General features: G+C 23.0%; 1 protein-coding gene across 14 annotated transcripts in view; it reads right to left on the bottom strand.

Moving 5' to 3' along the window:
- Positions 1-27,198, bottom strand: part of LOC129612078 (protein lap4-like) — a 324,013-nt gene that overhangs the window by 64,238 nt on the left and 232,577 nt on the right. For 10 of the 14 annotated variants that reach the window (XM_055525569.1, XM_055525560.1, XM_055525556.1 and 7 more), the window contains 9 exons: positions 25,586-25,696; positions 23,977-24,156; positions 23,198-23,227; positions 21,115-21,273; positions 19,055-19,247; positions 18,881-18,966; positions 18,586-18,810; positions 18,334-18,486; positions 57-2,315 (listed from right to left, as the gene is read on the bottom strand). In XM_055525569.1, the coding sequence (XP_055381544.1) occupies positions 57-2,315; positions 18,334-18,486; positions 18,586-18,810; positions 18,881-18,966; positions 19,055-19,247; positions 21,115-21,273; positions 23,198-23,227; positions 23,977-24,156; positions 25,586-25,696 (3,396 nt within the window). The remainder of the gene's footprint in view (positions 1-56; positions 2,316-18,333; positions 18,487-18,585; positions 18,811-18,880; positions 18,967-19,054; positions 19,248-21,114; positions 21,274-23,197; positions 23,228-23,976; positions 24,157-25,585; positions 25,697-27,198) is intronic. The other 4 variants (XM_055525561.1, XM_055525565.1, XM_055525557.1 and 1 more) reach the window with 4 other exon arrangements.

Here is a 27,198-nt window from a genome sequence, read left to right on the forward strand (position 1 = left end):
TCCGTTAAATCAGAATTTTCATCAGAATCAATATTATAATCAAGAAAAGGATTTACCGATTTTACTTTGCCTTTAGATGATTTGAAAGGTTGAGAAATAGATTCACTGAAGGCCGATGAAACATCATCATCAGTATCAATTTTATTAAGTTCTTGCTCTTGCTTAAGTACAGCATTACGAAGTTCATTTTCATGCAATAGAACAGTACGATGAACCTCTTCAGAAACTAAAATGTTGTCAGGTGAATTCTCATGAACTAATTCGGGATGTTTATGAGTTGGAATGTAATCATATTTAATTGATGAAATTTCAATTATTTTACTTTCATCGAATTCAATAGGACAATTAGCAACATCACCGAGAGATGGTAAGGTTGCATAATTAATTGGAGGAGGAGGAGGACTATCTTTAGGGCTTGGTGACAATACAGAAGGAGTTGGAATTTGTGTTATTGAAGGATGTTCAATTGGTAGTTCAGGTTTTGGTAAAGGCTTTGGTATATTTGTGGATTTTGTACTTTTTGATTTTGTGTTTGAATCATTCAATTTATCATACGATGAGGATGACGATGATAACAATGAAGGAACTGGGGGTAAAGGAATGTCTTGACAGAAACTATTACGATTATTATTTCTTTCCCCAGAAATTGATGATTCATTTTCTTCTTTTACTTCTTTTTGTACTTTACTTCTAAGAGGAAAACTTGTTTTTGTTGTGGAATCAGTATTTTTTGACACATTCTTAGTTTCCTTATTATTTTGCAATTGTAATTGTTGTGCTAACAGATTTTGAGAGCCTGGAGTTGATTTTCTTTTGATTTCGCGAATTGTATTTGTTGCAATATCGTGTTCGTATTCAACAAAATCACCATGATCAAAATCGGTTTGTAAAGTTTTTAATGCAATATTTTGTACCTTTTCAGCTTGTTTTAATTGTTTTGGTTTTGGTGGAGGTGGTGGTGGAACAGGTTTAATAGGAGGTTTTTGATCAATTTTACTTAAACTGCTACCTCCTTCTGTGATCGATTTATAACCACTTGACAGTGAACTTTCATTTTTAATAAAATTTTCGGTAGCCTGCCTGACACCACCTTTTTGTTGTTCTTTATTTATAGGACTTTTTGTCAATACTCTTTGATTTTCAACTTCTGAACTAGTTGGTAATGATGATTTTTTTATATCAAGCGGTTGTAATGACGTTTTCTTTGATGGATCGCTTAATCTTTTTACAACATCAGATTTTGAATAAATTTTTGCCATTTCTTCATAAATATCTTTGGTAGGCTTTTGAAATGCTTCTCGAAATGGATTATCACGTTCAATTTCATCTGTAACTTTTTCGGATTTCCAATTTGTTTGATTTGAATCATCATCATCAGTTGTTGAAGCTAAATTTGGAATGTCATATGAAAATCTTGTACTTTGTAATGGACTTTGAGCACGTTGTGGTGTCGGTATTTCTTTTATTTTAGCAACTACAACTGGAATATTTGGTGATCTAGGTGATCTTAAAGGTTGTCTTTCTAATGTTGAATTAACTGATGATGATGAAGGACTGGCAGAACGTAATATACCTTTTAATTCACCTCGATGACGATTTGAACTGCGGTATGAATCATACTCTTGTTCAGAATCATATTGCCTTGTTTTATACGAATAAGAATCAACTGGTGATCGAAAACTTTCAACATCAGATTTTGTTCCACCACGTTCATCGCCGCTTAAATCAAAACTAACTGATTTACGGTGGGCAGTTGAAGATGGTTCTGGTGAATTACCATCAGAAATTGATTTATTCGGATGACGTAACAAACTTGTTTCATTTTCAGAATCACTAATATATTTTGGAACATTACGAAATTCAACAACATTTTCACTTTCTGATTCACTTGTATATTTTGTAATTATTTGATGTTCTTTTGGTAGTCTTATATTTTCAACATTGTATCGATTATCAGTATTTGTTTCGATATCGATATACCTAAGATCTAAATTATCTTTCAATTCTAATGAAGCTCGTTTTGGTGGGATAGGTTTTTCAATATTACAAATTTCTGTTGATATAAACGATTTTTTATTATCATGAATGGATTTGTTAGTTGGTTTTGATTTTTCAATTGGTGAAAGTGGAGTTCCAATTTTATTAAGTTTTGTTTTATCATCGGTATGATATGATAAAATGTTTAAATTATTTTCATTTTCATCGGTACCAATAATGTGAGCACTAAATGGACGAGAAGAATCTTTTCGTAATGAATCTTGAACTGATTGTGGCAATGGGCCAAATGTTTTTTCAGTTCCAGAAGTTAATTGTTGCTGCAAGAAGTATCCAGAAGTAGAAGCATATTGTAATAAATATAAAAGAAAAAAGAAGAAAAATACAAATATTTTGAAACAAAAAAAAAAAAAAAAACATGTAAATTTTGTTATTTTGTGTTTTGAAAGTTTTTTGATGAAAAAGGACAAAAACATTTTTTTTTTTCACTGTTATTTCGTATGTTTTATTCGAATTATTACAATGGTGATAAATTGTAGCACACATAAAATGAATAAATTTTATCGTAATTTTTTGTTTTGATTTTTTTTCTTTTTTTTTTTTTACAAAAATAAAAGTGGTGAGAAGAATGATGAATTTTAATTTTATTAATCTTAAATATAATTGTATTAAAAATTAAAAAAATGTTTATTATAGTGCAAATATTTGAAACAGAAAAGAATGATTTTTATTATGAAAAATAATTAATAATTATTTAATTGTTTACTATAAAAATAATATAACATAAATAAATGTATAAGAAATAAAAAATTATAAATGTAAAACAATCACTCATTTTTTTTTTTGTTTTATAAAAATTAAATTCGAAAATGAATTTAGAAATGAATTACAGTGGAACTCGTTTATAACGGCGATATTTTATATTGACTAATAATTCGTTCAAAATATCATTAACTAGTACCATTTTGGAATTTCATTTTCCCCTTTAATCTATTTCTCTTTGTCTGTTTTTAAATTTTCGAAATAACAATTTAGGAAACACAACGGACTAATAAAATATGTGAAAAATTTCAAATTTTTCTCACAGAATTAAAAATGTGAGAATTAATGTGAGAATTTGAATGATTTTCACAAAAACTCTTCCACGTTTCTGTACTTAGTTATCCTCTTTCTATTTTTTTAGGACAACTTTATTAAATCTGAAATTGAAGTATTTCGTATACTGAACTGTGTTTTTATAAAACGAAATAACTGCCCTCTCTTAAAATTTATGCAAAAAGCATACTACGGGAAGACGTTAAAACTTGTTTTTTATATGTTTGTCGAAAATAAATTTCTAACATCAAAATATCGCTAAATCGCTAAATTGCATTTATTGTTAAGATGTTTATCAAAATCGGATTTTGTGTTTTCGTTTGTAGTGACTGCGCTGAGCGCAATACTAAGTTTTAAAGCCTGATCGTGTATCTCGCTTTTTTATTAATTTTCCATTCACTTTCCAATCAGACACTTTCTCAGCATTTTCTAATGGATGTTTCATTTTTTCAATTGGATTTTTATATTTTTCTCTCAAATTTTCGACTGAACGTCTGACTTTCAAAAAACAAAGTGAATAAATTTTGTATGCATTTTAGAAAAAAACAAGATACACAATATAAAATATTTTTTCTCACTCGAAAATTACATTATACAAGTATATGATAGTTATTCACTTTCTTCTCATTTTTCGAGTAAAATAGCGAGATAGACTCCAAATAACAAAGTAGATATCAGGCACAAAATAAAAAAGTGATATTAATTTCTGCTGTTTTTCTTTATTAAACCTATACGAATAATTTAAATTGTAACAAAAATTGTGTATTACCGTGAGTTTAAAATTGTACCGGTATAAGCTAGTTCTACTGTATATGATTTTTTTTTCCTTATATTTAATATAAACATATACCTATTTTAATTTAATTTCAAATTTTCTTGAAAAACAAATTTTTTTTTCTCTATAATTATAAATGAATCCGATCACCGTGTAAATTATAGCATAATATAAAAATATACACATAAGATATTTTGATGAATAATTTTTGTTTATCATGACCATTAAAATTATATGTTCTTTGGTTGGCAGGAAGCACTGATTTTTTTTTCTATATTTTTTTTCCTGTAGTAAATATCAATGATATTTTCTATGTTCTATTTAATTGCTATCATTAATTGATGTGATTTGTAGGACACTTAGACCAATTTATTATAATTTTGCTATTTTTAAAATATAATTTTTATTTTTTATTCCATAAAATAGATTTTATTGCAAAAAAAAATTAATTTTTTTATACAAAAACAAAAACAACAAAAAAAAAAACCAATTATAGTGTTGAGTATACAAAAAACAAAGCAAAAAATGAAAAGAAAGGAAAAATTTACAATGAATTTTTCTTTTTGGTTTCATTTTATTTAATAGCAAAGCATAGCTTCTCTACTATAGCAAATCAATTATAAAAAACAAAAAAAAATTTTAATAAAAATAATTAAAAAAAAAAATTCAGAAAAACAAAATTCAAAAATTTCATAATTAAAACCAAAATATCGGGCGAAATTTAAGCTATGAAAAACTCATTATGAGATTTTTCAGGAAACACAAAAAATGAGAATGTCTTTTTTTTTTTCAAATGAGCGAGACTTTGTTCAAAATGAGATTTTAAAAACAAAACAGTTAATAACACAAAATCAATATGTAAAAAAAAAAACAAAAACAAAACAATTTTTTCTCTCAAACAAACTTCATTAAAACATTCGAAAGATCTGGAGTTTGAAAGGTCAAGAGTCGTCTGCAAAATCATTTTCTATTTCTTTAATTATCAACTAACATAATTTTATTTATAATATTTTTATAATTTAAATCAATTATATCTTTATATTCAAAAATATTTTCCATAGAAATGTTTGCAAAACAGAATTTTAAAAGCTGTAATAAGCCTTGCTTCTAGATGCACAATTACAATTTTTTATAACATTATTAATTCATTATAAATTTTAATATTAAATGTGAAAATTACTTAACTATTTCATTATTATTATTGATATTGAATTAATTTTAATATTGAAAATAAATTAAACTATTATGACATTGAATAGATTCCTATTTCGAGGTCTATTCTCGTAGGCAAGAAATGTTTATTTGTGCACAAAACTGAAAACAAAAAAATTTTTTCGCTCAAAATTAGCCTAATTTTATTTTAAATAAAATTCTCTCGTAATTAAATTCAGTTAATAAAAAAAATAGAAATTCACTGAATTCCTACATATATGATTAGAACAAAGAGCAAAAATCAAACAGGATTGAGGTTATAGAGCATTTTTCATTTAAACTAATGCTATTTTTTGCCTAAAACTTTTATTATAAATGAACAGATTCCAGGCAATAAAATGTGCTTAATTTGTATTAAATAATTAAAACTAATTTGTATTTAATTTATAATTTTACACAAAATCCTTCATTTTCCTATTAAAAATCGAAATGTGATTAAAATTTCAATAAATCACTGCAGCTTCTCTAATTGACGTAAATATTTTTCAATTATGTATTCATAATAAATTAGAAATTTCAGTGTAATTACATTTTTTTTTAGTGACATAATAGTAAATAAATTGGCTTTTCAAGAAATTGGAATAATTTCGTAGAAGACTAGCGAATTACAAAAATTTGAAATTTCATATAATCAATTTATGTAACTTGTGTATTAACTTAATATGCTTGTTTATTTACAGATATTAGAAATTTAATTAGAAACGCCTTTAAAAAAATAATGAAATATCAAATTCATGTGAAAATAAAAAAATAAATTTTAATAAATAAAAAAAATATAAAATCTAAAAATTTATTATTTAATAATCCTATTAAGAAATAATACAAATCCTCTAGAATTTTAAATATATATACAATATCCAATTCAATGAAATCAGACAATAGAACCAAGATACAATGGGAATGCCTTTGCCTTTTGCGTTATGACAAAACAAATTGAATAGAAATGTGGTACCCAATTAAAAATTTTTCTCCAGTACTTGTATTTTTCCCCGTACTTATAATCGACTTTTAAATTTAGTCAACATATTGGTTCTGAAATTACTCGACGAAGCAATTTTTTTTTTTCGATATGTTGAACAAAATAGCCTTAAAATTATCATTATTATCGGTAATGCCAATCGGTACACTAACAAAACTGTATACCCTTAAATTAGAACAACTTAATCAATTAAATTAGAGAACCCTTTGAAATAATTAAAAAATTTCCTAATATTTTTTATTTTAATTTAATTTTATTTTTTAATATTAACTTTAATGATTTTAATATTTACAGCAAAAAAAAAAAAAATTACAAATATTACATTTAGTTTTCTTTTATTTTTTTTTTATTTTTTTTTTTTTATAATTATCTATATAATTTAATTTTCTCTTTTTCTCTTTCAATTATTTGTGATAATTTTAAAAATCTATTTTTAACAAAATTTTTATAGAATTTATAAAAAATTTAATTGATTTTTTTTTTTTTTTTAGTTTAAATTTTTTTTTTTAATTATTTTTTGTATTTATAATTTTATACTTTCCTTTTTTATCTATATTAATCAAAATATTTTAAATTAAATTAATTTTTCATTAAATCTTCGCAAGAATTTAATTTGTATAAAAGAAGAAAATTACACGTACAATATTACAAATTTTAACAATGTTATTTTTAAATGAGAATTCCCACAAAATTTTAAATTTTATGGAAATCCAAAAGAATTTATCGAAATTCAATAATTGAGAATATAAAACAAAAATGTAAATTGTGGTTGAAAAGAAAAAAAACTGAGCTCAATTAAATCTTTAAAGTGCAAGAAAAAATAATTTTCTTTTTCTTGAAATTTTAATATGCGCCTGATTTTATGCAATTTTTATTTTTATTTTTTAATTATGCAGAAAATTTTCAGTGCGGAGAATTTTTTTTATACCATTAACAATACAAATTTTTATGTTAGCAATAAAATTTGAATTTTTGCAAGTGTTGTACGTTGAAAACATTTTATACGAAAGCCTCACAATATCAGTCGAACAAGCATAATATCATATAGAAAAATGTTCAAGAATTAGCGATTTTATGAAGGGAATTATAAAATCAAGTGATGCTTGAATAAATTCACATAATAGGAAATAAAGCAAGCTTAAAATAAAAGAAAATAATTTAAAAATATTCGGGCATTTTATTTAATTCATAATATATAAGGTTCCTGAAACATACAAGAATTGAAAATATAAGCCAATATAAATCGTAATTGATAGCTACATTCTTCAAAAAAATACGTTCATATTCAATAGTTTTGTTAAAACAAATTTCCAATAGATATGGTTAACAAACAAATTTACACATTTTGTTTAAAAAAGTAAGAATTGTTCTACTCTGGATTTTTTTTGTAATTTTTTTTTATCAAATTTTAATCATATGATCGAGAATTACGTGATTTTAAGAAAGTTTCTATTAAGTGAATTCGAATATGTGTAAAAGTATATGAAGATTTTTCTTGTCAAAAACTTTATGAATATTGCAACCGAGTTGTAATATTAAACATGGTTGATATTAAGCGTGTTCGACTGTAATTAATATATTTAGTTTTGATTTGCAAAATTGCATAACATAAGGCTGAATTCTTCTTTTTCATTCTTTATTCCAACTAAGTCAGGCTCATTGCATCATAAAGAATTGAAAATTTAATTTTTTATTAATATTTAAAATATACGCGAAAAAATTGGGAATAAAAAAAAAATCCTAAAAACGAAATTTTCAATAGTAATTTTGTTGTTTTTTTTTTTGTTTTATTACTAACAATTATTTTAATTAATAGAAAACATAAATAATATTTGAATATTATTTTAAATGATTTTTTTTTAATATATATATACGGCATCTATTATAAAGATAATTAAATGTTTTATTTATTATTTAGTTTTTCATTTATTTTTTTTTTAAAGTTGAGATACAAAATCTACATTTAAATATAAGAAATTTTAGGATACGAATTTTTTTAGTTTTTTCTGTAATAAGTTTTCTTTTTTTTTTTAGTATAACCTTTTTTTTTTTACATTTTTTATGAGTATTTATCATCACAATATAGAGAAACCAAATTATTACTTTATCTTATTTTTTTTTTCAGTGTATTTTCTTTTTTTTTTAGTTTTGGATTTAATCATACACACAAAATTTTCAAATTTTTCCCATTTAAAATGTATTATTCAAAATTATTTTAATTTTCGAAAATATTTTTGAAATTTTGTGTTTTATTAACAAATGAACAAAATTATTTTAACTTTCAATTATGACATACCCACTCCAAGTTTTGCCAAAATATTTAATAATTTTCCAAAAAGAAATGAAAAATGAAAAATCAGTGATACTGTTTGTGTGTTTCATAGACAGGATGCATTATTGTAAATATCTCAATATTAAAATTTATTTTAATTTACGATTTGAAATCAAAAAATATGAAATTATATTAAATATTTTAATTAATAATCAAATTTCAAAATAAAATGATTGATTGGAAAATTTATTGGAATTTCGTAACGCGAAAATGTTACAATAATAATTTCATTGAATTTAATAGAAACGGAAATATTTAATTATGAAAATCAAACAAGTGATCCTTAAATATGAGTATTTTTTAGTGTTTTGACATATTTTATTCTAAATTTAAAAATGAATTTCAGTTGAATATTTTCTTTTATAGACAAAGAAACGAAATAGATTTTAGTGGCAAAATATTTAAAGAAATTATTTCGTCCATGAATAATTCCCGTTCATTAAATATATTTACCTTAAACCAATTATATCGGTGCCGCATTCCCTTGAAAACGAAAATCTTACAGCTTAGATACTTGTACAAGGCACCTCAAAATTAACTTTTAATTTTACTTCAATTATGCAAATACACAATTTAAGCTTATTTACCACTTATTAAAAAAAAATATGGAAGTAGCCTACATACACGCTATCAAAGAATAAATACGCACGCTATCAAAGAAGCATACACGCTATAGGTTTCAGACCAAACATACCAGACAATTTTTTTAATCGTAGTGCAGATACTTGGCACTATTCAAATTTCGGAAAATGCAATTAGCTTAGGACCTTTAACACTTTAAATTTAAACTTTGATTATACCCAACTAAAAACTAAATTCATTTATTTATGAAAATATCTTCAATCAAAATCTAATTATCAATTATCTTAATATGATTTGGGTTTTTTAGTTTGAAAGTAATTAGAATTCAAAATCATATATCCCCAAAAAAAAAAAACAGTCAAACATAATAATTGGACATGTTGAAAATTCTAATATGCATTAGAATTAATGACGCAAATAACAATAATTGGACATGTTGAAAATATATTTAAATCCCATTAAGTATGTTGAATATTCCATCCACAAAAACACCCACAACAAAATGTTTATCTCTAATTATCCTTTAAAATGTAAAATGTTAACAAATTTAATTCTAATTTAATATTTAGATACGGAAATATTTTAATCACAATAACAAAAAACAAAAGATTAAATGACACAAATTGTTCAAATATTTTAAATGTGCGCCACACGTACACACACACTAATCTATTCGAAAATAAGTGAAGCAATTGGAAAAACTTTAATATGAAAATATGAAAATTCTGTGTGTATAAATAAATTTTTATATTTTGTTTTTTTTTTTTTTCCATCATAAAATCAAAAACAAAGAGTGATGAAATATTTTCAATATTAACTATTATTGACATACAAGTTTATGTGTATAGAAATAAATTCATATATATTCTATACATATACATATATACTGATATATTTTATAATATTTTACAGCTAACAGCTTGTATAATATGACAGTAAAAATTATAATTTTCAAAATTTTTGAATAATTTTTTTTTTTAATTATGATTATTAAATTTTGGTCCGAATTACAATATTTCGAATTTTATTTTCGTTTTTAACATTTTATATAGATTTCTTGTTTTTTTTTTGGTTTGTTATTGAATTGTAAGATAATTTTCATAATATTCAAAAATTAAAAACAAAAAACAAAAAATTTAAATATAGTCCTCACTTTAATATAACAAATTCTTATTTATATTTACATTATGTGTGTATGTAGTTACTGGTAGTTAATTATTAAATTTAATAAAATTTTATATATACCGCATTTTATATTATTATCTATATAGGTTTGTTTCTTCAATAAGGTTTGTTTCTTTAATAAGGTTTGTTTCTTCAATAAAATATGATATTTCGTTTTACAATATTCAAATTTTTTATTTTTAATATTAAAAAATCAAAATCTTATTAATATTTCAACAAACGAATAATATTGTAACGAAAAACAAAAAAAAAAAAAAAAATGATTAATAAATTTTAACAAGCAAAATGGTTATTTCGTAATTAAAACTGTTATACGCCGGTGCGTATATATACGCAATAAAAGGACAAATTCTTTTAATTCTGATATTTTTTATAATCACATTCAATTTTAAATTTAGTTTATTTTTTTCGATAAGAAAAAATCAAATTCGGAAGAAAATTTCGTATATCATTTGAGTGTGTACCAAAAAAAAAATATTTTTCGGTATGAAACCATATATACATACAAAATGGTAAGAAGTATATAAGATTAAAGAAATTTCCTCTTATACAAAATAAATTTCTGAAACTTTTTTTAATTCACTATTTTTTCAGAAGAAGGATTGCCCAATTTCCAGATTTTTTTAATTTTAAGCATATTCTGTAAAATGCAATCACTTAAATATATAGAATATTATTCAAAAATATTAAAATTTGCAGTCTATACAACTTCAAATTTCAAAATCATAGTTTTTAATCGAGAAAATTACAAAATTTTTAATAACATTCCATTAACTCTCAAGTATGAGACGGTGCCTTAAAGAGCACACGTGTACCTATATATCGTTGATTTTAGTCAAATATACAATGAAAATTTAGGAAATTTGTTTTTCTATTAAAGAATTCAGAAAAATTATAATTTTATTATAAGAACCTGTATATCAAAGCTTCTTAATAAAGAGATTCTAGAGATTGAGATGTTAAAGATAAATCTGATTTGTGACCAATGAAAGTACATACCGTAACAGTAAATAGGAGCATTTTCGAATTCTCAATATTGGCAGTTAAAATTTCTTTTGAATGTGTAACTAATTTGTTAATATTATAACTATTATACATATAAGTACTTTATTTCTTTTTATATAACCGTATTTAAATTTTAAACTTTAACAATTTAAACTTAACAATTATTTTATTTTTTCTTTTCCATATTTTAATTATAACGTTGAAAATTTCAATAAAATTTTTTTTTTTGCAAAAGAAAACAATTTTTAATATTATTATTTTTTTCTTCTTTCAACTTAATATAAATTTTTCGTATTGCTTAAAAAATTTGCTTTAAATGAAATTTTTCTAATTTTCTTATATAATTTTGGACATAAAAAAAATTATTTAAAAAAAAAAAACAATTTAATTTTCTAATTTTTATAAATTCATTTTTCTATTACAAAATATTTATATATATATATATATGTTTTCTTTATTAAATAGGTACATTATAAAAATCTTAAATACGATATTAATAAAATACGATTTAATGTTGTTGAAAAAAAAACAAACTGTTAAAAGTACAAATTTCAAAATTGTGTACCACTACACCTGTAAACTTAATAAATCTCAAATTTTTTATATTTTCTAAATAATTCAATATAAGAATGCAAGTTCTTGAGTACGACATGTGATTATTACTGTATGATGAAGTCAATTCTATCATATTAATTAATAATCGTATAGCTCTCACTAAATTTATGTAGAGAGTAGAAAAAAAACTATATGGAAAAAATTCTATACTCTCGTGGAAACTTCTAAGATCAACAACCGCAGATTCTTTAAATACGCTTCTCATACGTTCATTTGCTTTCGACGGAAACACGTTAGGGGTCTTTCCAAATGCTGGAACCCGTGACAGTAGGCAATTCATAATCAATTCGCACGAAGCGAAAACGGCCGATTTGATTATGAAATATTGTATCCAAAGATTAAGCTTCGACAAGAATTTTTGTGTCCAGCTTCCCTCTTGTTGCCAGTGAGTAGTTGGCTCTTTTGAGGTATTTTAAGGTGATTTTATTCACCAAAGGCTCCAAAAATGCTGGAATTTTATACTTAGCACATGAGGTATCTGAGTTGTATCGGTTCATTAGAAAGTTTTCACCATTTTGGAAGAATGAGAAATCTTAAGGGTCTCCCTGTTGTGGATAATAATATTGCAATAGTGACCGGCATTCGGATCTCGGTTGTGGTCCCAATGTCGCCTAGGGTTTTCTCGAAACTGATGGGCTAATGCTGTCGTAAGCTTCTTTGGATCCCGGTCCACCATTACATAGCGATCAGCTATTGCATTTCCGAGGCGGGACAGGATTTTGTTCGAAAATGAATGTATACTGACATAATCTATTGTCCGCCGATCGGAAGTATTATAGTACCTACAAATTACGAATTCCCATTAATTTGAAACAATTTATGATTATTCAAATATAAATATTCACTTCATTACATTTGATTTGAAATTTGCACTTAAACAGTTTAGTGAATATAAAAGATTCGAAAATTATAAATTGAAGACTCAAGTGAAAATAGTTTTGAAAAAAAAAAAAACAAATTTCAAAATCTTTTTGACGATTCCTTCAATTCAATCAACTCATTCTTTTGTGGTAAAATTTTTTTTTTGTAAATTTTTGTCTTCAATTATGAAATTTTCAAATTTTTATTAATTTTATTTTATATAAAATAATGTTTTTTTTTTCTCTTAATATTTAATGACACATTAAATTCAATAATTACATTTCAAAAATTTATATTTATAATTTGTACGCTTATAAAAAAAAAAACAAAAACAAGAAAAAAAATGACATTTATATTTTAAGGTTTTTATTACACACATTCATTTCAATAAAAAATATACATGCATACTTACATATAATATATATATATTTATATTTAAAAATTAAATAATTTTTTTTTTGTATTATTTGCTTTTTCTCAGCAGGATAAGTATAAGAAACCATTGCCATAGAGATAAACATACATTATATATGTACATGCAAGTATACATATGTATGTATGTATGAATGTATTCATATATAGTAGGTAAATGAAAAACACAACACTAATTTTAATTTTGTATTTTTTTTTGTTATATTTATTCGCGATTTTATTCTTTTGTTTTTCGTTCCTTTGCCTTTTCCTAATTTTTACAACGGTATACATTTTACAGTTAAATACATTCAAAATTATGAACATATCTATGTACATATCCTTGATATTATAATAATATACATTTAAGTATAGTACGATTTTTTAAATATTATGTGGTTATGTTCTTATACTCACTTTCATTTATATTGTTATACATTATTGTATAACACTTTATAATACTTTAATATTTAGTTATATAATTTTTTTCAGTTAATTTTTTGTATTTAGTTTGTTCTATTTTTTTTGATTTTTTCATTTTTTTTTATTTTTTCTATTTTTTGTTATTTTTTATGAATATTTTTACTACAGTAAAAGTTCAGTCTTATAATTTTTTACCGCTCGTTAAGAATTACTCTGCTGCTCACTTAACTGCTACAATATTACGGCAACGACACAAACATTAACAACAATATTATAAGTATTGTGTGTGTGTGTGAATATAACAGGGATGAATATAGAGACAAAAAGATTACAGTTTTGTTTTAAAGTTAGTTTTTTTTTTTTTTAATTTTTTTTATTTTCTTATTGTTAAGAATACAATAGATTAAAATAATAAAAAAAAAACGAATATAAAAGAAACAAAATTGGAAAGATAGCAAATTCAAAAGGAAGAAAAACAACTGAAAACAAAAGTAATTTTCCTTTTTTCAAAAAACAACTGTATTTTTTTTTTTCATATACAAACGAACATCATCTCTTTTTTAATAAATAATAAAGAGAAAATAATAGAAATTTTTATTTTAATGCAGCACCATAATAACGAACAACAACAACAACAATATTAGATTTAAAAAGAAAAAAACGCAATCATTATAAAGACTAAATAAATTCATTCCGGTCCGTTTTTTAAAATTTTTTGGAGTCGTTGTCAACTTGTAATGTGCTTTTACTAATTACTGAATTTCCCTTTTTAAATTTACTGCTTATATGGCAGAATTCCTGAAAGATCTATATTGAATTAAAATAGATTCATTCACAATAAGTTAATGACTTGACTCCATTTTTAGATTATTATAATTGAATTTCAGAAATATTCAAAATTTAATTTCAAATATTGTACCTTATTACGAATTTTTTCACAATTTCATAAACAATAAATATTTTATATTATAAAAGGAAACTGTTCTACATAATTAATAGAATAATATTTTAAAATCATATACTATTACAAGCCCACATATTCCTCACTTTTAATATGAATTTTTGATTTAAAAATTTCAAACTTAAAGAAAATCTGTAAGATTTCGAAAACGGACACGGAACAAATTATATCTGTTTAAGCCTTATATCAAATCAAAACAATGCAAAGAATATGCAAATATGCAAATGCATTAAACAACAAATTTTCATACTAATTTTGTTTTTTTTTTTTAAATTTTTACAACGCTTAAATTTTTAATATAAATTATAATAATAATTTAACATATAAATTATAACAGTATAACATTCCACATTTATATAATTTGAAATAAATTAAATAAAAATTAAAATTCATTATATATGCAATAAATACATTATGTATGTATGTATAAAATTGTATGTTAATTTCAAATAATTCAATTTATAATGAAAATAATTTTATTATTAAAAAAAAAAAAAGAAATAACCGAAGAGGTAAAATTATGTACAAATCGAAAAGGTATACCGGTCTGATAGAATAATATGAACGTATTTCAGAATGAAAAATTGATAGAAAATTTTGAAAAATTAATGGAAAAAGTAAATATGATCATAAAATGTTACTTTTAATTTAATATAACAGAATCAATTTTAAATATATATAAAAAAAATTAAAAGTACAAGAATTTTGATTATGTACTTTAAATATTTGTTTAAATATTTAAAGATTTTTAATATCTAGTTTTTTTCGAAAATTTAACAAATCATTATGGTCAGAATAATTTAATCTTAGAAAAAATGTCACGTTATTAAAAAATTAATTTGACATTAAAACGATTACAAATGGACAATATTAATAATGCTCTTTCAAATAATTCCGAGAGAACATGCATTTTAATTATTAGGTGTATACCGAATTGTATAATTTAATAGATTAGGTGTGTATCTATATACCACTAACTCCATTCATTTACATAACACAACAAAAACAACAATTAATCAGCTGAAAGATTCTTATCTTATTAACATTTTTTTTTTGTATTAAAATTTTTAAGCATTAAGTATATAAAGTACCCATTTAAATCATATTTCTATAAGAGATGCTTAAATTCTTCAAACATTTGCTTAAACCAAATAATATTAAAGAGTTTCGTTATACTTTATAAATAATTAGAATTGTGAAGCATAAAAAAAAATAGGAAATTTATGAAATTATAACAGAAAATCATGAGAAATAATTTGAACTTAAAATTTCAAATTTCAAATTTTAAATTTATTAAAAATAGAATACAGATCTATCCAATTACATTCCAATATTTTCTTTTCGTTCTAATAATATTTTTAATTACATTTAGTTTACATTTAGTTTTCTTATATAATAACAATATCAATACTGAAAACCTAAAAATATAATATTTAAAAACCATAAAACGCTGCGTATTTTTTTTTGTTTTTTGAATTAAGGCCTAAAAAATCCCAAAAACATATCCGCACACAACATTGTTAATTTATTAGAATATTAATTATTAAATAATTTTTATAAATTAAAATATTTCAACGAATTTCAACATGTAAATAAAATCTACATTTTTACAATTTTTTTATTATAGAAGGACAATTATAATTTTTAATTTTCAACATATACATTACATGTAACATAACAGAAACATCTCATAAAAAAAAAAAAACAAATTATATTCATTCCGACACAAAATTTCATTTCCATTTGTAACCCATTTTCTCATTCACATTTTCGGTTTTTATTCGGGATTTTTTTTTTTTTTTTTTGGTACATTTTTAAAAATGACAATTAATAAATGATGCTTATATTTATATTAATTACAAAATTATATAAAAAATAATAATACGTCAAATCAAAAAAAAAAAAAAATTATAAATAAATGTAGAAAAAAAAAATAAAATTGCTAAAAGGCATACATACTTTTATGTCTAAGCTCAACAAATAAAAAAATTTGCATTTGCTTAGGTCATGAAAACAAAGAAGAAAATGTGCATACACATTATGTATGATTGTATATGTTTTGAAATGACACAAAATGTTGTAAATTAAAAAAAAAAAAGAATAAATTTAAAAAATGTAAACGAAACGATTTAACGTTACGCTTATGTCAATGTCATTGAAAATTAGCCGTAAGCAAGTTGATAATTATTTTTTTATATACACATGTAATAATAATATGAATAAATGCCTTTTAAATTTAAAAAAAAAAAAAATATTTGATATGAAAATCAACAAAATTTATTGAAATCCAAAATGATTTTTTTTTCTTTTCCCCTATACAAATTAAAATATTTGCATTAAGTTAGTGAAATAAAACACAATTAAATTGCGTTTAAAATTTAATGGCTATATGAAAATTATTTTAAGAATATATGAGACCCGTAGGCTATTTTCATTACATAAGAGAATTTAATACTGTAACTTATATAGCGACATCTATATATAACCATTTTAATTATTGTTATTAAAATAATATTATTGCAGTAAATATTTGTAGTAGTACATATGCGTTTTAATAAATACTGTACATTATTATTGAATACATTTGGTCTTTCATACAATTTTAGGTATGTACATACAAGTACAAACATTTTGGATTTCACATCATACATAATTATTTTGTTGATTGAATTGTTCTGATTGTATGACATGTAAATTTATGGTTAAACACATTTACATTATGTTTATAATAAATAATATTTTTATTTACAAAAATTAAATATAAATGTAAATAATAATTAAATGAGTTTTTTTTTTTGAATAAAAAATAATAATAATAATAATTTTTAATATATTAATTTCATATTAATATTACACAAACGACATTTAATAAGAAAACACTTGAATATAAATAGCCAAGTTAATTTAAAGCTACAAAAAAAAAAAAAACAAAAAAAAGTTACACAAAAAATGACGTGATTGAATATTGTGTGACTCTGTGTCGATAATTTTTTAAAATATTTTATTCAGTAGTCATTCATATAAAATTAAAATTTATTAAATTTTACTGAAATATACATTGAATTATTATTTTATTTACACAAAAGCTTTCTATTTATTATTTAAACTGAAATTAATAAATAATTTTAAGATTTCCCCTCGAAAGTGGGCTTCCTACTGCAGTAGATTTCCTTTGTCAATATTTTGAATTCATTTTTTAAGAAACAAATCTTTTAACTGCAGCATTTATTTAAAAATTTCATTGACAAATTTCATTTGATTTTAATATTTAATATTTCAGACGAAAAGCTGTTTTGTTATAGCAGTAGCATTCGAATTTCAATATTTTGTATTGTCATAGAACTTTCAAGAAAATATTCATGTTTCAATTGAATCATTGACATTTCGCCATCAAAATAATATTAATTAAAAAAATATTTTTAATAAATCAACTACAATAGTATTTGCTTCGTTCAAGCATATTTTTTTTCTTAAACCTTCTCCAGTATTTTTAATATTTCAAATATTTTTCTCAACCGTTGATGACCGGAGAGGCCAGGTAGAGCATCATAATTAAATTTTCAGGTCACATCATTTTTCATTGTGCATCTTTCTTTTTTTTTTTTGTTTTTTTGTTATATAATTATTTACATTCAGTAAAACAATGAATGAATATTTTAAAACATTTTTAATAACATCTCAAAAATAAATTTTAAAAAAATGTTTTTTTTTTTTTTTTTTTAAATATAAACAGTATTAATTTATTAATTTGGAAAAAAAATTAACACAAGTGACAATAATATTAATTAAAAGCCAATCAATCGATTAATAAAAAAAAAAAAACAAAAACTCATTTTGTTAAAATTTTATAAAAAAAAAAAAAAGAATATTTTTAACAAAACAATAAAAAAACTTCAACATACCTGTGGAGGTACAGGATGTGTATCTAAAGTGTGAGCCGATATCACAACTGTTGTTGTTTTTTGAATTTTATCTTCGTGATGTTCAGCTGGTGATTTAGGTGGTATTGTTTCTGAAAGTGCTAAAACTTCAGCTGCTCTAACTATATCTAAAACCTATGAAATATTTTAAAATATAAATAATATTAAATATTAGTAATATTAAAATATTCTTAAATTTAATAAATTTATATTATACAATTATAAATTGATTACCTTTTCTGGCATATTTTTTTCTTTCGTACTAACTAAAGATTGCTCTGAGTTAACCAAAGCAACATCTTTCGATGTTTGTGGAACTCCAGCTGTTGTTGTTGTTGTCGTATTAACTGTTGTTAGTGTATTAATATTATTTAAATAATTATTATCTTGTGTATTAGCAGCATATATTGGCACAACTGGTGGTGATTCATTTGTATCTAATTTAAATACTTCCGAATCCTTTAAAATTTAAAATTAACAAAAAATACAATTAAAATATATTTAAAGAAAGAAAAATTAAAGCATTTACCAATCTCGTTCTACCTTCTTCATCATCACGATCTAAACTTGATACACTTTGACTTAATTCTGAACCAGTTTCAGAAGCTCTTGAACCTAAAATTTAACAAAAATAATTTTATTTTTGAATATTAATCTCGTAATAATAAATTATGTATTTTTTTCATTAATTTAATTTACTTACTTCCATGTCTTGAATTAAAACCAGTGCTCATACCACCACCTGAACCAATTGAATGAATTAAATTCGATTTATCGTATCCTTTACAAACGATTAAATGAATTTCATTTCCAGCTGCTCTTAATGTATTAACGGCATCTTGATGTGATGCGCCCAATAATGAAATGCCATTCACTTCAAGTAATCGCATTCCAACCTTTATTTTAGAAAAAGGAAAAAATTAAATTTAAAATTAAAATGCGAATAAAAATTGAAAAAAAAAAAAAATTAGTTTGCACTAGGAATTAAAATGTACATTTAATTTAATTTAATTATTTTTTGCATTTAATTTAAGAAATAAATTAAATTTCTTTATTGACTATTTGAAAATGAATTTATTCCGCCTTAAATCGTTAGGATTAAAGAAATTTTTTCCTTAAAATGTTCCTTAAAAATTCACTGAAATCGATTCTCAATTATTAAAGTATCTCTTTGTACTAAATTACTAATTATCTAGTCTATTAACCCTTAAAAATTGTCAAAATTATTTTAAAATCGTAATTTACACTAAAAGAAAATTGTCAATTACAGTTAAATAATGTTTATCAAACTATTTCTTTCAGTCCCCATTTCTATTTTCACTGTGGTGTGGTGTTGCTAGTTTTACACTTTATCTCAAAAATTCATTGCTACTTGCATATAAACTCACTGGCATTCAAAGAGAAATTGATTATGTAAGAGAAGAGATGCAGAGAATATAAAAATAAGTAAAACTTTTCTTATAAGAAATTTTATAATACCACAACCACACACTATGCTTAATTGTTTCTACGTCAATTCTACAAGTTTCTAAATAATTTTGTTTTTCGTTTTGAAAAAGTAATCATATTCCAAGTTTTAAAAACTTTTTATTGCCCATAATTAACATTAGACAATAAGAAAAGTCAAAAACTTTTAAATGTCCACCAATAGAAATAATAATTATAATAATAATTTAAAAAACAAAAACGAAGTTGAAAACTGAAAAGAATTTTATAAAATTGTTCGTTTTTTTTTTTTGTAAATAAAATTTTCATTCTAGAAAAATAAAGATTATACCGTTATATAATCATAGACAGACGTGTATGTATAAATATTTTTCTAATTTTTTATTTTTTTTTCAAGAGAACGAACATTCAGCTAAAGAACAAGAGAGGTAGGTAAGTATAAACCACAAAAAAATAAAAATTGTGATAATAAATTTGAAAAAAAAATTTTTTCTCTATAAAATGCAATTTAAACATTTTTTTTTATTGCATGTTATTTATTACACTCATTCTACTTCACATTACTTTTTATTCCTTCTAAAATCTCAACTGTAGTATAGTTTTTTTTCCAGAAAGGTTTACCAGCATGTGCATATAAAAAAAAAGTTGGTTAACAGAAATGCGGACGTGCTTCATAAATTATTAAATGAAATTTGTAAAACAGCAAGAGTCGTTCGGAAAATTTGCTAAAATAGATATAAAAAAAATCAATTATGTACAATTGAATCGCAAATGCCCTACGAATTTTCATAAGAAGAAAAATTTTGCGTGTCATTTAATAGAATAACAATAAGAGAATTAAAAAGTTTTAAATTCGATTCAATCTCGTATTCCCTTTAACCCTTTCGACCCGGTTGCTTCACATATGTACCAGTAAACTATTAAACTATTCGAAACCCGAGTCGAAAAGATTAAAAAATTTATACCTGAACATAAGCATACAGGTAAGTCTCAATAATTATTTTTTTTAAATACATTCAACTTATAATTACTATAAAACTCAAAATATTCTTTGAATAACTTTACGTAACAGAGCTTCTGGTTACGTAAAGTTTAAACCAAAAAAAAAATATACTCTAAAAAAAAGTAAATTTTTCTAATTTTTCATGGAAAACTCAGAACTTTTTAAACTCCCCTGTTATTTCCCTTTTCTCTTCTTTTTTATACTATAAAAATCTATATCTACGTGTTAGAAATATGCAGAGATGCTCGAATTCATAATATGTTCATTTGTAATTTATACTTTACGAGTACATAATACTATAAACAATAAATTACCTTTAGTCTACCGTCACGTCTGGCAGCACCGCTTGAATTTATTTTTGATACAAATACGCCTTCATCTGTTGGATCAACAGGATTTCCACGTTGACCATTTAATCCACCTTTAATGTGCATTCCAAGGCGTTCACCATCTGTTTTTTTAATAAGAATTTCCTACAAGTATATAGAAAAATAAAAATATTTAAAATAAAAATTAAAAAAAAATTAGAAGAGAAAATAAATAAATTACATAGAAGAATAAGAAAAAAACAACTATTAATAATGAAAAAAACTGGAAAAAAAATGAGAAATGAAAAATAAGAAAAAAACTACGTAATGTGTGCAGATATGTATGCACATACATATGCACATATCCATACACACACGTTTGTGTATTTTACACATATTAGAATTGTTTAATATCTTCTATTTAAAATCTTCAAGGGTATTGAAAGATTTAATTAAGAAAATAATTATAATTCGGATTAAATTCGATAAAAACATGGAAAAATTTTATTATTATAATTTTAAACTATATTTTAGTATTCAAATGGCATAAAATCATAATGGTTTTTCATTTGATTATAAGTAAAAATTAAGAATTTGAAATTAAAATATTGTTGATATGTACATAATTAAAATAATTATATATTAGATTTTCATTAAAATAATTAAATTCTAATTAAATTAGATTAAAATTTTATTTTTATAAATTGAATACAAAATAAATTCTTTGAAAACCTTTACTATTTAATTTTTTTGATATTTTTTTTACTTTGTTTTTATAATCAAAGATAATTTTTTTTTACTAATTAATTAAATTTACATAAATACGCTATATCCTAAAACTATGCTCTAAATTAAATCTGTAACCTAAAAATTTCCCACTAAATTTTTCTATTTAAAATTTCTATAGAAGATTAAAAAGGCTTTTTTACATTCTCCGTATCTGAATGTTATGGTTTGTACAAGATAAAACAAATATTTAAAGTCAAAAAATTGCTACCCACAAAAAGTTAAAATATATTAAAACTTTTATAATATTGCAGTTACTCAACTTTTATATTTGACATACAACAACACATGCATATGTGAAATCGTGTAGTGAATAATTGATACTAAATTTTTAAAGTATATAGAATATTTGAGTGATTTATAAAGTAAATATATAAAAATTTTCTAACACTTTTTGTTTCAATTAAGTTTACGACATTTTATGGTTTACTTTTCTGATTACACATAATTACGATGTTTAATAAAATGTTAAATATGGCAACTTAATTTGAAAACTTTTAGAAATTCAAGAGAAAACAAAACAATTGTGGAGTTGAACAAAAGCTCTAATCCTACCTGTTTTCACAATTTTCTTAAATTCATTAAATTCCAGCAAAATTGGAATGAGTTATATATGTAATTTACATATACGACAAAATATAAGACTAAATTTTGCGACAAAATCTGATAATTTTTTGCATATCACACTAAAACTATCTGATTAAACTCTTAACTTTTAGCCTTAAAATTTAAAACTAAAATAAAAATTTGCAAAAATGATTTCTGCCAAAAATTCTGACTAAAAATTAATTGCAGCCACTTTAATTATGAAAAAAAAAGATCTGAGAGTAAGTCTCATGATAACAGAGTAATTTTTATTACTTCTCGTTATAGACAAAGTCTATATTTACAGAGTGTTTACATTACATATACTTTATTAGACTTTCATTAGACTTAGATTAAATCTTAAAGTTTTGTCACAAAATTTTTATCGTATAGCGTAAACAATACCAGTATCACTAATATGCCCCTAACAAATTACAATTTTTAATAACTACCACAAATTATAACAGATGTCGCCTTTATAATAACGGAAAAGAAATGAAATTAAATTTACTATTTAAAAAACAACTTCAAAAAAAAAAATTTATCATCTTTGAAATCACAAATCCTTTTTATTTTGTTTTCAAATTAATAAAAAAAAAATAATAATTTTTTAAACTACAAATTAAAATAAAAAAAAATACACAGTAGGTATTTTTTTTTTTTACACATAAATTACTACAAAAAACGCTAAACAGTGATGTGTGAACTTTTAGCTTACCTCAGTTGATACGTAATCTACTTGGATATGCTTGTGAAAATTTACACAAAAAAAAGAGAGAGAGAGAAAAATCAGAAATGTAATTAAAAAACTAAAAAATAAAAAAAAAAAAAAAACAAAAATCAAGTTTTCATTTTTTTCTTGCCGTACTTTTTTTTCGTTTTTGTTTTTCATTATTTTTAAGCGTGAACAAATTGCCTGGGTTATTTATTTCTTTTTATATAACAGTACTGTATATAATAGTTAAACAAAATAAAGGCTAAAATAAATACGATATGAAAAATAGTTTCTTTTTTTTTCCATTAAAGAATTAAAGCTACTGAAATAATAACAGGAAAAAAATTAAAACAAAAAAAAGGATTTACTAATGAGAAAAGTTTGTGGTATCACTCTAGTGTTGAATAGCTAAAGCTTACAAAAACAAAAATTATGACAGAAAAGAAAAGTGTTAAAAAAAAAAGTATTCAAAATAAACCAAGTAAATTTAATTTTAATTAATTTTCACTTGTTCTATTTCGTTCGGCTCAGGTTTTATTTTTCTTTATAACACTTTATCTTATTTTTAATTAATTCTATAAATATGTAGTACAATATAACATACTATATTATTATATTGTAATGTGAATTAAGCGTGAGAATTTATTTGTTATATAATTGAAAATTTTAAGGATGTATATGTAGTAAAAAACCTTAAAATACGCATATATATACAAAACTTACAAAATTTTTGTATATACCATAATTTTGTATAATCATTTTTACAATTTAGTAAAACTTACCTGATAACCAACTGGTAAAGGATCATGTTGAATTTCTAATTTAATTTCATCACCAGGTTTTAAAAGTTCAACAACAGCTTCCTGATGTGTTGCGGTAGTTACATCTGTTCCATTAACTTTTAATATTCTATCACCCATACGTAATTTACCGCATTGTGATGCAATACCACCTGGTACGATCTACATAGCAAAAACAAAAATAAAATCATTTTAAAATAAAAAATTTCAAATGTTATAAAATTTTTGAAAATTTATGGAAATGACATTTAAAACAAAGGCACATATAAAATTATTAAATAGTTTATTGTACCTACATATATAGGATTTTTGGTTTTGTTTTACATTCAGAACGAAATAGATGAGATTTGCAAAATAAAAACTAATTGTTGTGGTGATAAAATTTTCAAAAAGAAAAAGTCATATTTTAAAATATCAAAAGGCTAACGTTTATTTACACGCCTATTATAAAATGATATTCCAATTATGGTTTTGCAGATACGATTACCAAATACGAAACATAACAGATACAATTTACAATGGAAATTTTTACGATATTCAATTTTTTTATTTTGAATTTATGTAGTAAGCAACATAATAACTACATTGATTTTGTTTTGAACGTATAGTAAATTGTCAAAAGGTTGCACTTTACAATTTTTTTAAACTTATAAAATGAAGGGGGGATGAAATGCGCCCAACATTTTGTTTAAGAAATATAAAGTCTTCATTAAGAAGTAATCGCCGCTTACGCTTTATTACAGTTTTCTTCAATGCTATTGAAAAAGAAAATTTTAGAAACAGTCGAAGAAATGAACACACAGGTCAGAAGCAATGAAACCAATAATTCTATTAGTGGCTTAAATATCAGAGCTTTTCATTTTGGTTTAGAATCGCAGACGGAACCAGTAAACTGTTACACTAATATTTGAACAAAAACGATTCTAACAAAAACGATTATCATATCGATAATCGTTTTAGTTAAAAAATTGCAATGGCCGCCCGAAATATAAAACGGTGCAAGGTTGGTTGCCAATATGAAATTTCAAAAATAAGGAATTAAGGATTTATTATAATGAAAAAGGGAATATTGCTCCTGAATATTTAAAAATTAAAAAAAATTTGAGTTGTGGGTCTAAAAATATAAGTAATTGCCTAAAAACAATTAAAATTTTACAGTTGACTTGTACATAAAAGCTCCATTTTTTTTAGATTATATAATTTTAAATTCTTACAATTCAACCTTGATAGAAGTCAATATGATTTTAAAATTTGAATATGTACACATATATAAACGTAGTAGTATAACAGAAATTTAAGAAGAACCCATAATTCAAATAGAAAAACAATCAATTCCTTTTCGTTTCACATCAAAAATTTTTTCCAATTTCGTCTAGTCTAGACAATAGCATACTCGTGCTCGTATTATCTTACTCGCTACAATTTACATAAAATCCCAATAAAATTCCAAAATTATAATATGTACAAATGTGTAGGTTCACATCCAATTTATGCATTATTATTTTTTTAATTCCATCATTTTAACAAAATTCAATATAACATACACACACACTTACATTAAATAATATTTATTATAAATTTATAAACTTACATGTGATATAAAAATCCCCGGTTGTCTAGCACCAAATGGAACACATGAATGATCAGTACCTCCAATTATACTAAAACCTAATGATCCTTTATTTTTCGGCAGAATGACTTCCTATAAAAAGATAACAATTTCCACAAGAATATGGAAAAGAAAAATGAAAAAAACAAGATTTTTTTTTTGTGTTTTCTTAAATTTTTTAAAAATATTTTAAATTTTAAAACATTTTTATTTTTTTTTTGAATTGAAAAATAAATTTACAAAAGTATACCCAAAAAACCAAAAAAAAAAATAAAACAAAACAAAAAAAAACACTTGAAAAATCGTTTACAAAAAAAAAACCACGTTTGTGATGGAGGGAAAGAGATGTATGTATAAAATAAGTAAGAGAAAGAAAATAATAAGAAAGAGAATGACATGTTGCGCAACATTAAATAAAACTAAAACTAAAAATAAAAAGTATATAAACAAAATGGAAAGTAAAACCAAAAAAAAACAAAATTAAAAAAAAAATTGCTTTCTAAATTTTCACAAAAAGCTTTAATTAGTGCATCAAAAAAAAAAAGAAAAACAAAAACTAGTTACAATAAAAAATAATAAAAACAACAAAAATTAAAAACTTAAAAGCTTAAGGGTATTATGATTCTTTTTTTTTTTTATGTACAAAACTTTTTACAAAATTTACAATCTAAAGGTCACAGTTTATGCGATCTAAATTAACACTAAAACAAAAATTATCAAAAAAAATATAATAAAAGGCAAGTTACATAAGTAGATTTTTCAATATCCTTTTACGGAACGGAAATCTGTGATTCTAGGAATAGTTTAGTGATAATTTTAAATGAAATCGAAAGACTTAAAGATGAGAATACGGCGGAGAGCAAGCTGAAAATTGCGGCATACAAGACGTTCTAAGATTGAAGGTTCGTTTTGTCCGTTTAAAATTGTTAGCATAACAAATTTTTATTGAATACTCGGAATATTGCACCTACAAAAAGACTTCTACCCCTGATTACAAGTTTGTGTAGAAAAAATTATTAAACAATATTATTGATCTTCTTGACCATACCATCTTCTACAGCATGAACACCGATTTTTATATCATGTGTAATTTTTTTCGACCATTATGGTGGGTATTTTTCAAACTATTGATATTTTTATACTTTAATAAAAATTTCTCAATTAAACAACAATTTAATAAGAATTTTTCTTACTCAATTACTGAGTAAAACTTCGACTCTAGTGAAACAAATTGAAATTGAACAATGAAAATAATTAATCATTTATTTGAACAAGACTTAATTAAGAACTTCCGAAATTTTACATATTTAAGCACACTTAAAAATTGTGGGATGCAAATATTTTGATTAATATACAATAATAACGTTTTGGATTTGATCCTTAATTCAGTATATTTTCTACTAAACAGCACTGTACATTGGAAATAAATTTTAAATATTATAAATTTTAGTATTTATAGCCAAAATTGTTATTGTGCCGATTTGTGCATATGAATTCTTCAACAACATCTTATCTTATTCTGGCACTCTTCCATTTCTTTATATTAATTTTATATTTTTACTTTTAGCTCATGAAATTTACTTGAAATTTTTAAG

This window comes from Condylostylus longicornis, unplaced genomic scaffold, assembly GCF_029603195.1.
Source record: "Condylostylus longicornis isolate FDR11 unplaced genomic scaffold, ASM2960319v2 ptg000055l, whole genome shotgun sequence".
Classification (NCBI taxonomy): Eukaryota; Metazoa; Arthropoda; class Insecta; order Diptera; family Dolichopodidae; genus Condylostylus; species Condylostylus longicornis.